This window comes from Macrobrachium nipponense, chromosome 2, assembly GCF_015104395.2.
Source record: "Macrobrachium nipponense isolate FS-2020 chromosome 2, ASM1510439v2, whole genome shotgun sequence".
NCBI classification, from domain to species: domain Eukaryota; kingdom Metazoa; phylum Arthropoda; class Malacostraca; order Decapoda; family Palaemonidae; genus Macrobrachium; species Macrobrachium nipponense.
In genome coordinates, this window is record NC_087201.1 from 102,641,498 (window position 1) to 102,655,293 (window position 13,796).

At 40.0% G+C, this 13,796-nt stretch overlaps 1 protein-coding gene across 1 annotated transcript in view; it reads left to right on the forward strand.

Moving 5' to 3' along the window:
• Positions 1-3,198: 3,198 nt before the first annotated feature.
• The window catches only part of LOC135220862 (general transcription factor IIH subunit 2-like), a 73,229-nt gene continuing 62,631 nt past the window's right edge, over positions 3,199-13,796 (forward strand). Inside the window, exon 1 of the mRNA XM_064258436.1 lies at positions 3,199-3,343. Coding sequence (XP_064114506.1) covers positions 3,276-3,343 — 68 coding nt within the window. The 5' untranslated portion in view covers positions 3,199-3,275. The remainder of the gene's footprint in view (positions 3,344-13,796) is intronic.

Genomic DNA, 13,796 nt, shown 5'->3' on the forward strand with positions numbered 1-13,796 from the left:
TATATATATATATATATATATATATATATATATACATACAAACATATGTATATTCATATATAAAAGCAAATATATATATATATATATATATATTAATATATATATATATATATGCTGGTAAAACTAAGATATACTTAACTTTAACACTATATGTGTGTGCATGGGACATGTTACATAGTAGCCCTTCTATGAATGATTTAAAGATACATAACGATTTATAGGTATATAATGAATATATTTGCATGGGTGATACCACTCATAAATTTGCGGGTAAATACAGTACTCTGGATGTTGCAATAATTATACATCCACCAGAAATTATTGAAAGAGTGGATAAAATTTCGATGTGAATTCAGACATCATGCCCTTTGTCAACATTACAAACCGGGTATGAAGTAGAATTAAACATAGTCCTTGTATCTTTAACACTGCCATCTGGGAAGTAAATATCTGTCCCTCGTCAGTAAGGCTCTAATTTCAGATTAAAAAGAATTGTGATACTTAAACTGAAATGAGAAATAGAATGACAAGTTCTTAGATATCTTAACTACTCGAACTAGAAGACATACTTTTCATATTTAAAACATGATAAAAATACCTATCATAATACTATTGTGTGCGGCGACTGTTCTATCTATTTCAGATTATAGAAGCCGGATATACGGCTCAGCACCAGGCTCCGCCCTAAGAAGCTTAGTAGATCCTGTTCACATCGTAGGTCTCAGAATCTACGCTGAAGAAGTCCTCCCCAAAGAAGTCCGTAGGCAAGAAGTTGAGAGTTGCAAGTTTTGACTCGCACTTCCTCGGTGGCTTAGTAGCTATACGAAGGGCAACAGATTCAGTAATGTTACTCATAAACTCAAAAGCTTTTCGATTCAGGAGTCATTTTCGTAAACAATCATCCTCCACCATCGCCAGAGAGAACCGTGTAATTTTTGAGACAATGATTGTAAAGAAACGTTCTTCCTTTTTAGGATCATTTCCTTGTATCAAAGGAAATGAAGATGCTTTTTATAAAGAAGACAACCTGCAACTACCATAACTCTATCGAATACTGGCTAGTTATTCTTTCAGTGATTTTTTATTGTATCTAAAACTCTCCGGCTTTAAGAAATTAAGAAATGGCAAGCTACGTGGAGTGATCATTCCTATAATAGCAATTAAAAAAAACTAGCGCAGACTGAACTTATATTGTATTGTTATCAAATGGGTCACACTCGTTTGACCACATTCTTGGATAAATAACCAGTAACAAACATGACCTAATCCCGTATTGCATATAATGCAGAAGACCCACCATTGAACGTAGTCGAAGCGACTTTTGATTTCTAATAAAGAAAAAAGCATCACAGAAAGAATTTTGTTAGAATCTTCAACTGTTGAAGGTCATCCATTTGTTAATTTCTTAAGGAGTTTTGATTTATGAAATAAGACCTAGTATATTTACATAGATTAAACCCTTTTGGCAATTTGAAGTTCAGAGTGCCAACTCAGTTGTCTGGTTAAAATACTTGTCTACGGTAACGATGTTATACCTGTATCGTGAGTTTACTTTGATTATCATGTCTGCAAAACCATGATGTCAGCTTGAAACTGGCAAGTTTATCCCAGGCTACCGTTGGTCCTTCTGAGACAATAGTGGGATTGGCGCGCTTTCCAGTCTGCAAGTACTTGTTGCATTGATTTTTCAAGATTGTAGAAAACGGACACTATCTGCTCATATAGTATCCTCCAGAATTGTACGTACATGGGAAACTCGATAGCCTAAGTACTGTAGACAGCGCAATCAAGCTTGGTTTTTGGTCAATGATCGCCAATACTAAAGGCATCTTGTCCCAGGCGACTTTCAGTTTAAACGGGTGCACGCAAGTCATAAATACCATCGCAACTTCATCCAGTATCGAGGTAACCAAATTATTTTTTTTTAAATAACATATTCCAACATTTATACCTAATGATAGGAAGGGCGTCGTCTGCGGGAGGCTATATACGCCCCCCCCCCCCCAACTTTCTCACTATGGGGGACAACATATAAATGATTTCCCCCACTTTTTTCTTCCAAGGTTCATATAACAGATGCTGGAAATGAGACTATTAATGATATTATAAAATATATACTCAACACAAACAAATAGTAATAAAGAAATAACTTATACACTCTCCTTCTTGTCATTCATTTATGTAATTACACCTCTTTTGCTGCCATCCCTAACCTTAGATATTAAAAGTCACACTGGAGTAAAAGGCTTTCATTGTTACATGACACTATTATTTTAGACTTTCAGTGGAGTCTTATCAATCTTATAATATGCTGTACCATAAAATAATAAGTTTAGCTTATTCCTTATTATTAATATATACTATACAAGTTTGTGATATTAAATACTCTACAGAGTTAAGTGGAACTATATGTTGAGGATGTCAAAGAAGTCTTGCACCGTATTTTAGCCAATCTGTAAATTGTGGGCTTATAAACTTGTTGACTGACTAATATTGATAAATCAGTCACCCTTTTCCCTAAATATCATTCAATACTCATATTCATGTGGGATTAGAATACACTAAATCATGTTAATTTCCTCGCCAATGCTATTAACTGTATCATTTTCAGAATGTCGCCTCCCCCCTCCCAACGCGTAGAGACCAAATGACGCCTCTGAATGATATATACATATATATATATATATATATATATATATATATATATATATATATATATGTATGTATGTATATATATATTATATATATGTGTGTGTGTGTATATATATATATATAATATATATATATATATATATATATATATATATATATATATATATATATATATTATATCTGTGTGTGTGTGTGTGTGTGTGTGTGTGTGTGTGTATGTATATATATATATATATATATATATATATATATATATATATATATATATCTATCAAAACGGGTATGCAGGAACTTAAGAACGTTATAATCAGGTTCACCACCTTTCAAAACTGATTTAATATTAACCACAATTTAAGATATGTATCTTGTACTCAGGAAACTGGCATTTATAGATTTTTCCATCCCAAAAGTTACACATTGGCATCTGATAAATTTCTAAGTTTGTTTTCTTTGCCTTTTCAATAAAGAAAATATAAAATGTACCAACTTTAAAGAGAAGCAAGAATAAGCCCCATCGGGTAACTGGACTGTCTTTCTTGAGCCGTTTCAAAGATGAGTTTCAATTACTACTACTATCCGGAAAAGTAAACAAAGACTATACGGCTCTTGGTCAAACAAGCATCATGTTGCAAGACGAAGACGAACAAGATCATAAATATCGATGGGCTGCCAGTGGATACGAGAAAACATGGTAAACTATATATTGTAAACTAGGCTAATGTCTGGCCAAAGATAGGTTACCTCCAAAAAACATTAGACCCATAGCGTACCGTTTTTTCAAATTCCTAGGGTAGACACCGTAAGTCATTGTGGGCGAAGTTTGGGCTAACCTAGGTTAGCCCAGAGCTCGGCAAGAAATGTTACTCAGGGTAAACGACTGATCGGCGACATGTTTGCTCGCAGAAAAATCACCTTTTCACTCGATAGGGTAGAACATCACAGCAGGCCAAGCAGGCCACCTACAATCAATGCAAGCCACCCTCCGAAAAAGTACATTATAACGCGTCCTGACACCCGAGATGGGCATCAGTCGCGACTTGTTGTTGGTGAGAAACGGAGCTAAAGACCTCTACTCTCCTTTCGAAGTAAGTATTTTCTCCAAAGTTAGAAATTAAGTCCAAATTTTAAGATTTAAACAGAGGGTACTGAATGGCGCCCACGGCAGTGGAAATCTCACCAAAACGCTTTAGAAATTTTTACTTACAACTAAAAATGTTTCGAAGATTGACGCCATCTCGATGTTTACGGAGTCGCTTGTGTCAAACTTTCCATTTCCTGTGATAAATCCGCACACCACTTGTACCCACAGACGCTGGAGCACTTTTATCACAACAATCGAAACACGATTTCTCACCAACAACAAGCCAGGCGTAAACAGCTGTTTGGGTAGAAGATGACGAGAAGCGTGCTCTTGGCTAATTTTTAAATAAGTAGTAAAACATCAATATTTTACATATTTATGATGATTAATTTGAAAATATTCGTTATTGAAAAAGTAACTCGACTCTGACTCAAATTTAAGTAATTATTTTTCTGAATTAGAACGTTCTTTCAAGTTCTGTATTATGACGTCACGACATCTTGACTTTCGTACCTATTGTAAATAATTGCTATACTCAACTGTCATTGCAGAACAGTTTACCAGTTATTCATGCAGATTGTTATCAGCTATACATGTAATTGTTATAATCGTAATGCGCATATATATCTTTATTATTTACTTTTTGGATATATGAAGATGTTTTACTGCTGGATTATCGCCGTAGTGTGACGCAATCGTTTTCGGTCCATGGGCCTCTGTCTGTTTTCGCACCATAAGAAATTATGGGGCCGAATTTGCAATGACCAGAAAGTCGTTAAAACAGAAGGAAAGAGTTAGCATTGAGGGGCATATGTTTTGACTGAGAAAAATACAAATTTATTCAATAGCTAGCTTGTAAAAAATACTTGGTTATAAAAACTTGATTGACAACTAAGCAGCATGTCTACTATGGGTTTCAGAGACAGTGCAAGCACGTTTTTGGGCAATACCTATTTCTGTAACGAACACTCTTAACAGAACGAGATTTTGCTATAGTGCATTACACCCATGCCTTAATTTATAAGGGTATCGTGAATCACTAATCGTAAAGAATAACAACAACTTTGTCCTTGTACCAAGAGACAAAAAACTCCATTATGCAGAAATGGATACGAAAGGACGCGTATATATTTATAAAGCTCCACCTACCCTCTCCCCAACCCCCCCCCCCCCTCCACCGCCATCCCTTTTTTCTTCTTCGGCGTTCCTCCGCCTTCCTTTCTCTCTCTCTCTCTCTCTCTCTCTCCTCTCTCTCTCTCTCTCTCTCTCTCTCTCTCTCTCTCTCTCTGTTGCCATTCGGTATGTGTTGACCCTCCAAACTGGTATAAGACTACACACAAAACGTTGAAATTGGTGAAATTAGGCTATGTATTGGAAGTATATATACATAAATATTAAAGCAATTTTTATCATTATTGCATTACTATGACAAACTAGAATTCATGGAAAACAGTTTATAACCTGTTAAGCGTCACCCACGTAATAATACGTTTACCGCGATCTACTCGGTAGCGCCTTCAACGGGATATTACGTTCAAGACTTTAACTGTGCTTGTCAAGCCGCAGCCCCGTAATAATACGTTTGACTCGTATAGAAAGTGTAGGAACATCATTTGGTAACATTCTCAGCACATGGGAAAACTTATTTCCAGCCTGGCAACTCTTTCCTGGTGGTCGCTTATGCTAGAAAACTGCTTGTCCCTGTTTGGTTTTCTTTCAATACGCTTCGGGCGTTTATCGAGAAAATTGGATTTCGCGTCTTTCACAATGAATGTCCCAAAGAGGAGGCATATTTCTTCAGGTGAGATCAATCAAATACTAGATGAGGAGTGTGATATTGATAACCTATTTGATGATGAGAGCTCTAGTTCTGAATCCTCCAGTGATGATACAAAATTTTCTTCCAATTGCGGGAGTGAAGATGACTTTTCTTTGCCGAGTAACTGGACTCCAGAGAGAGAGAGAGAGAGAGAGAGAGAGAGAGAGAGAGAGAGAGAGAGAGAGAGAGAGAGAATTTCCTACAGTTAATTACAGTATGAATAACAAGCATAAAAATCAATATTAACTTTGAAAAACTATCATCAGTGCTATGATCGCTGATTACAAAAAAAGCGTGACGGTACGTTAGCAGCGAGCTCATCAGGGGCGGACGCTTAACAGGATAATAATGGAACGGCGTATGTGTGAAGCCTCCACTAATGTGGCAACGATGATTTTGCCATTCTTAGCATGCAAAACATAAAGGTTACATTTATTTCTGGTCATACGATTATTAAAGAAATTCAAAATACTAATAAAGACTGAAATCAATGAAAAGTGCTAGCCAAAAAAAAAAAAAAAAAAAAACGTATTAGTTCCTCTATGGTTTTCGGCAGCCAGATGTATGAAAACGTTAGAAACATTTGATTTTGTTTTTTTTAATCTACTTGAGAAATATCTGTAATTTTTCGGGGTAATTTGGTTGCAAAAAAGGGATAATATACATGAATTAAATCAAAATTTTTAAATAACAAAGTAAATTTAAACTAAATAACGAGTAAAGTAAACAGTTTAGGGAATAAAACTTTGCAGTTTCGTCGTCTGTCGTCGTCTGCTGTTTGAAATTGTGTTTATGGCGCGCGCGCTTAGAAACCAGGAACAGCAACGGGTTTAAAGTGCAATGTGGAGTGAACTGAGACCAAAATGTGTATAATAACAATCAAATAAGCACTGTGGAGTTTCAGTTGTGATGGCAGTAAGGATAAAAACCGCCGATTACAAGGTAAGAATGAATTCAGTTCCAACCATAACCCAGGGAATAAAAAGTTTCATACTTTCACTAATATAGGCAACAAAATGTTGTTTTATTGTGCTGATTACAACTGCAATCTTGAGTAAGATCAATAAACGTTACATACATACGCTAACATTGTTCAAATGAGTGCTGGGAAGGCTGGGGAAAGATGGTGGCCGTCACTGATGAGAACCGTCCATGCAAAACGTAGCCGCCATATTGGATTTCAAAACTGCCTTGAAAACATATTTTACGAAGAGCTCACATGCTTATTTTAGTTCGTATGGGGCTTTCATATATCACAATATGTTGACGAAACTTCAGTCTTTTAAATGGTATGCTTAGAGTTGCAATTGTATTCATGTTTCACCAATTAAATATCGAGTGAATAAGACCCGTCTACCGTGATGAGGGTTGGCCTGTCGTGATGTTTCCCCCTATTTAGGGTAAATGACCGAGTGGTGACATAGGGTAAAAAACCGCAGGGTACAGAGTGGACCGTGTACAATCAGCGTGAACTATCCCAAAAAAAGTACATTATAACGCGCCCTGACATCGGAGATGGGCATCAATCGCGACTTGTTGTTGGTGAGGAACGGAGCTAAAGACCTCTACTCTCCTTTCAAAGTAAGTATTTTCTCCAAAGTTAGAAATTTAGGCCAAATTTAAAGCATTAAACAGAGGGTAGTGAAAAGGGTGTCCAACGCAGTGCAAATCTCACCAAAACGCTTTCAGAATTTTTACTTACACTTGAATATTTTAGAAGATTGACGCCATCTCGATGTTTGCAGAGTCGCTTGTGTCAATAAACTAACCATTTCCTGTGCTAAATCCGCACACCACTTGTACCCACAGACGCTGGGGCACTTTCATCACAACAATCGGAAAACGGTTTCTCATCGGCTTGTTTGTTGGTAAACAACTGTTTTGGTAGGAGAAGATGACGAAGAGTGCACTTCGATAATTTTTTAAATAAATAGTAAAACATCAATATTTTACATTTGTTCCGACACAGCATACAAACCTTCGGTCCTTTTACAATAGGAAGGTACTAGCGGCAGCTGGATAGGTCGTAAGCTTTCGAACAAGGGGTTCGGTAGTTAACTGCTTGTCCGACAGGCGCGCGCGCGCGACTGGGAGGTAAACAAACCACTTTTGCTTTCGGCCTGCTGGCGTGTAGACGTGTATCATCGCTCTCTGCCCGCTTCATCGTCGTTGCTTTCGCATGGTTGTGTTTTTCTTTTTCTATTTATCTAGTGAAACTGAATTGTAAGTACAATCATTTCATATTTATTTCCATTGAATTCAATTGTGAATTAAAGGATCTTGGTTTCTCCACCCCTCCCTCCGATTACCCGCGTGCCGGGACTGGAAGGGCGTAAGTGCGGGAATTCATTTTTCCCAGATATGATCCTCGTATTGTGTATGCTCGTGCCGAGGGCGGGAGAGCTCTTGCTCCGAGCTTATATTTTGGTTGAAATGTGTAGATGAAAATCGTAAGTAAGTGCCCTTTTCATTTATATTTTTTTGACCACCTGTATGCTCGTTGCCGAGCGAATGCGCTCGGCACGAAAACTTTATTCTGTATGGAAGTGGAATCGCAAGTATAGTATTCCTTTTTTCATTTTCGATATATTTTATTTTGATTGTAGCAATACTCATTTTGGATCAGTTTCCGCTCTTACCCGGAAATTGATCCTTTCCCCTTTTTATTTGAATGAAGTGAAATCGCAAGTGCAGTTCTTTTTCATATTGCAATACACCCCCTGAACACCTGAACAAGCCCTGGTCACTTACCAGCCCGAACTATCATTTATCAAAAATTTACCAAATCTTTGGTTAAAATAAATGATCAGTGTTGCCAATCTCCTGGCAAACACCCTCGGTTGTTACCTATTTTTACTAGCCCACCGCTGATAGCCCTGCCTCACGGGCCGGTCACACCTGCCCTCTCACGTCAATCACTTATCGTTCGCGGTGGAGTACAGATGTATCCACAGCGAACTCCTTTTTGGTCTTGCCCGGCCTTCATTTGCACCTTTGATTTGATTGATTTTGGTGACGAATTACGCATCCCTTTGGATTACGGTTGGATTGCTCTTAATACCTTGTCATCAGACATTGATTTCTGCAAAGGAAGAAACAACACAAGCTAAACGACAACGACTACTGCATTCTCGGCCACGACATCACAGAAAACGACGAGCGAAGTTCAACAACGTATCGTCTTTGCCAACAATGCAAGAAAAGGATGAGTACCCTATGACACGATAGTCATTCCTTATGCGTAAAATTGTAGGCCTGTTCAACTATAATGTAAAGACCAGATGTTTGGAAATGTCAGGAGTGGTCTTTGGACCAGATGTTAGGGTATCTCAAACGTAGGAAAGGTCTCGGAAGTAAGTGTAGGCAGGAAGAGACTAACGTAGATCAAGATAAAGACTTAGAGACAGTGCTCTTTAAGAGACTTGAGAGTAGGCTGACATCGAGTATGACATCTCTGTTACCGATTTTATGTCGATTAAGTGAGGATAGATCGAGCAATAGGGATACTGAAAATTACTAATCGTTCTTTTCCAGCTCCCCTGCCTGTTCCAGAACCAGCCCTAACCGGTGCTGGGGGTTATGGGGGATCCGCAAGCCCACGGGGCAGGATCCGCCGTCCCCCCTGGCGCGGAGCAGGCAGTGTTGGCAGCAGATTCCCCTTCCCTCGATGTGTAAGTTCTCAGGATGATAAAAAACTTAAGGTCAGATAGACGAGTAGGGATAATAGGCTACATAGTGTTTAGTTTAGGAAGAGAAGTGCAGGCTTCTTCAGGTCGGTTTTCTATTAAAAGTAGTAGTTTATAGAGGCACAGTGTCCTTAGAGCATCTTTAGGCTTTTTCCTGCTTCGAGTTCCTTGCATCAGAAGCTTTTAGGCCATGGTTGGTCTTTCAGATATGCTCCTTCGTCTTTAAGGTTTACTTTCCTCTACTTATACGATACGATAATTGTTAATATCAACTAATTCTCCGTTCAATGCATATTGACTTACGATATTCAGTATGGAGAGAAATCGAATAAAATTAACTACGGTTAGTCTAGTGTTCACAATGATATATCATATGCATATTCAGTAGCCTAGCCTAGCCTAAAGTATTCGCTGTACAACATATCGGTAGTTATTTTTATATTGGCTAACGCTGTAGGCTCAAGGCATTCGGACTTCGGATAATTCAGTACAGGTGTAATTGAAAACGAACGAGAATCCGATCTGAGGATAATTAATATGAATGTAATCGAACAGAATGAAGATTGGATTCTGTCCGACTAAAGCTTTATAATTGTATTATATGTATCATCATATTAGCGTAGTATACACTAACTCGGCAGTCATTCACGCTGGAATCAGCGGTGACGAATACGGGTTTGCGTCGCCGTATCCATCTCATTCTCTCCTGATTGCCTAAAATGACTAACGTAACAAAACACTCACTTATGCCAAGTCTGTACAAACGTCTTGAAGGAGACGTGTGTTCAACTATGTTGACATTTAACATAGTCAATGAGGTATCTATCTTGGGGCATATAATCAGATGTCAGATATAAGGAATTCGTATGTATAACGTCTTCATACGTTTAACCGATTATTGCCGTCAGTAATTACATTGCGCTTATGTCAATTACAGTTACAAATTACCAGTCGTATTATCAAATTACAATGACAACTGAAATTAATATTAGGCCTAATAAAGTTAATTTAATTACCTTTAAATATTATTTTATTACTTTTCAATTAAATTACAATTACACTAGCTTGTCGTCAAACAGCACTATTGTAAGGAGGTGTGACTTAGACAGACAAGGATGCCGGCTAGTCTGTTTATTTTTTTTTTTTTTCCTTGGCTCCAGATTCAACCATATCACTTGGTCTGGCTAATGTTTTTGTCCCTAGTTAGCATATTAATGAATATCTGGATACTTAACTTGTGGAACGAAGTCATACTGTTCGTCTTACGAGGTAATTTAAGACCAAAATTTGACTGATAGTCTCATTGGAAGCTAGTTTTTTCCCTCGGGTTAGATGGCGTTAAATTTAGGATTCCGTTCGTTTTTCACTCGTTTTCATAGGTATTACGAACCTTACACTTTATATACTTTATTAATCCTTTGTCTGTGTAAAAAACAACAGTAATGAGCTCTTTCATGCTATTAGTTTCTTTTACCACGGCTGCGTTTGAATTCATACAAATGCTCGGGACTTCGGTCCAGGTTGCTGATGCACGTAATTTTGCCTTATTAGCTTCAGCTGCATTTATAACATGAATACAGTAATTACCGTCGCACGCGGATGAATACAATAACGGATGTTGCTATCGGATTCGATTACTGTCACACGCTGATCAATACAATAAAGTGATGTTGTTATAGGAGTCGATCGCATTAACAACAAGTTCTCGTTCGGTTGTTCATAGCTTTACGGAGTTATACGAGTATATTATCGTTAAGATAATACCCTTTTAACTTAGAAGAGGGTGCTAGTTACGGAGTTGGAGATGTTAGACGATTGTAATTTATCTCTCTCTCTCTCTCTCTCTCTCTCTCGTCTCTCTCTCTCACTTCCCTGATTTTATATTCTCTTTATACTAGACGATTGTATCTCTCTCTCTCTCTCTCTCTCTCTCTCTCTCTCTCTCTCTCTCTCTCTCTCTCTCTCTCTCTTACTTTTCTGATTTCATATTCTCTCATCCTATTTTCCACGCTCTCCTAACACTGGACTCATTGTGCAACAGAGGTTTTTCTTCCTGTCACACCTTTTCAAACTTTGTAAATTTCCCTTCAGCGCTGACTGACCTCATAGGTCCCAATACACGGCCTTTGGCCTAAATTCTATTTTTAAACCCAACAATCTTGCTGTCTGAGTTAGTATTAGAGTAGGGAGCGAATATTAGGAATATGTATAAGGTATTCATGATATGATATATCACGAGAGGATTTAAGTATTAGGACAGATAGGAAAGAACATGTCTGGTCTATCTGAGGGTATTCTTCCAAGTGCCAACCAGGCGAGTACAGACAGGCAGGTACAACATTACAAGAGAGGACATCACTATGATCGACGACACCGTTGTCTCCTCCGTTACAGAAAGGCCTAAGGCCCACTGGGAGGTCTTTCAGTTTTCCCTCCATACATGAGAGGCCTAAGGCCACATGGGAGGTTTCAGTTTCCCTACATAATGAGAGGCCGAGGCCACATGGGAGGTCTTCAGTTTCCCTCCATACATGAGAGGCCGAGGAGCCACATGGGAGGTCTTCAGATTCCCTCCATACATGAGAGGCCGAGAGCCACATGGAGGTCTTCAGTTTTTCCTCTACTCAGGTGAGGCACATAGCCAGCTGACAGGAACAGGTTTGTATCCCTCCTGGCACTCAATGAGTTTTGACCTTAGGGTAGAGGTTGCAGGGAGTTTTTCCCCTCCACATATGGGAGGCCTAGAAGGCTACACATGGGAGATTAGTTTGGACGATTGACAAATGAACTTGAGACTGACCCGCGTACTCAATTATATTGACTGACAACTGGTACAGTGGAGGGCCGAGTAGATTGATTCCCCACCTCCAAATTAATGTTGTAAATCGGGCTTGTTCAGGTGTTCAGGGGGTGTATTGCACTATGAAGTTTTATTGTAAAACTAATATTGTAATACCTACCTGAACACCTGAATGATTCCCACCCTCCTCCCCTCTCATACCAGAGTTATTGAGTTATGATTGACGTGAGAGGGCAGGTGTGACCGGCCCGTGAGGCAGGGCTATCAGCGGTGGGTCTGGTAACTAGGTAACGAGGCTGGTTTGTTTGCCAGGAGATTGGCAACACTGATCGTTTATTTTAACCAAAGATTTGGTAAATTTTTGATAAATGATAGTTCGGGCTGGTAAGTGACCAGGGCTTGTTCAGGTGTTCAGGTAGGTATTATTAAAATTATTAGTTTTACAATAAAAACTTCATTCATATTTTATTGAGATTGCATTATTTACTTGGATCAATGTTTCCGCTATTTCCCGGGAATTGATCCTTCCCCTTTTTATTTTATTTTGTATGAAGTGAAATCGCAAGCGCAGTATTCTTTTTCATTTTCATATATATTTTGATTGCATCAATTCATTATGGATCAAGGTTTCCGTTCATATCGGGAATGGATCCTTTACCCTTGCGCTCGGTACCGAGGTGGCGCAAATGCGCTCGCTCCGAGCCCTTTATTCATTGTGAAGATTGAATCGTAATTGCAAGATTCTTTTTCATGTTATTCCTTTTATTATTGATTGCATCAATATTTTATTTTGGGTTCAAGTTCCGCTCAGTTCAGGGAATTGATCCTTATGCCCTTGCATTTGGGGTGCCGAGGGCACGATTGCTCTCGGGCGTCTTATTGTTTTTGTTGGTACATGGGTGCTGAGCGGGGGTGGGGAACGAGAATCCCCCCCCCCCCCCCCTGCCGAGTTCTGTCTGACTGTCCATGCAGTTGCTGCGCTGGCTGTCCCTGCTGTTGCTGCGCTGGCTGTCCCTGCCGTTGCTGCGCTGGCTGTCCCTGCCGATGCTGTGCTGGCTGTGCCTGCTGTTCCTGAGATGCCCATACCTGCTGACGTCGTCCCTGTTCGTGGTGGTACTACCCAGACTTTGGTCTGTCTGTACAGGTGCGTCCGGGCCCTGTGGCTTCGGCTACAGCAGCCCCGGCTCCGCCCTGGATGGCAGATCTTACGTTCTGTCCTGAGGAAGCTGACGAAGAAGAGGAGGAACGTCGCCTTCATCTTCTTCATCGTCGTCGGCTGCCGCCTCTTCCCCTTCGACTTCTAAGGCTTCACAGCCGAGGAAGAAGAAGGTTGCCTCCTCCCTCCTAAGAAGTCTCCCTTGGGAGCTTCTCGGGACCCGTCTCACCTCAGTGGGACGGGAGGGTTCCTTCCGCTGGTCCTCCTGCTCCTTCGGGAGCGGGGCCCGTCTCTTCTAACGCAAGGAAGAAGAACTACGGGGACCAGAGGGGTACCGGCTAACACCGGTACTTCCTCGCCTGGTTGTCAGTGGTTCTGCCACTGCATCAGGGTCCGTCTCGGCCTCTCGTTTCGCGGGAGTGTACCGAGTGTACGGTCGCCTACCAGCGACCGTGCAGCCAGGAACCAGACCTCTGAGCCCGCTCAGCGTCAGGTTCACGGCACGGAGCGGAAGACTGGTGACAGCCGCTCACGCGACTCTCACCAGACCAGCTCTCGCTCTCGCGGCGACCAGCTGGCTACCCGGGATGACGTGACGGTCC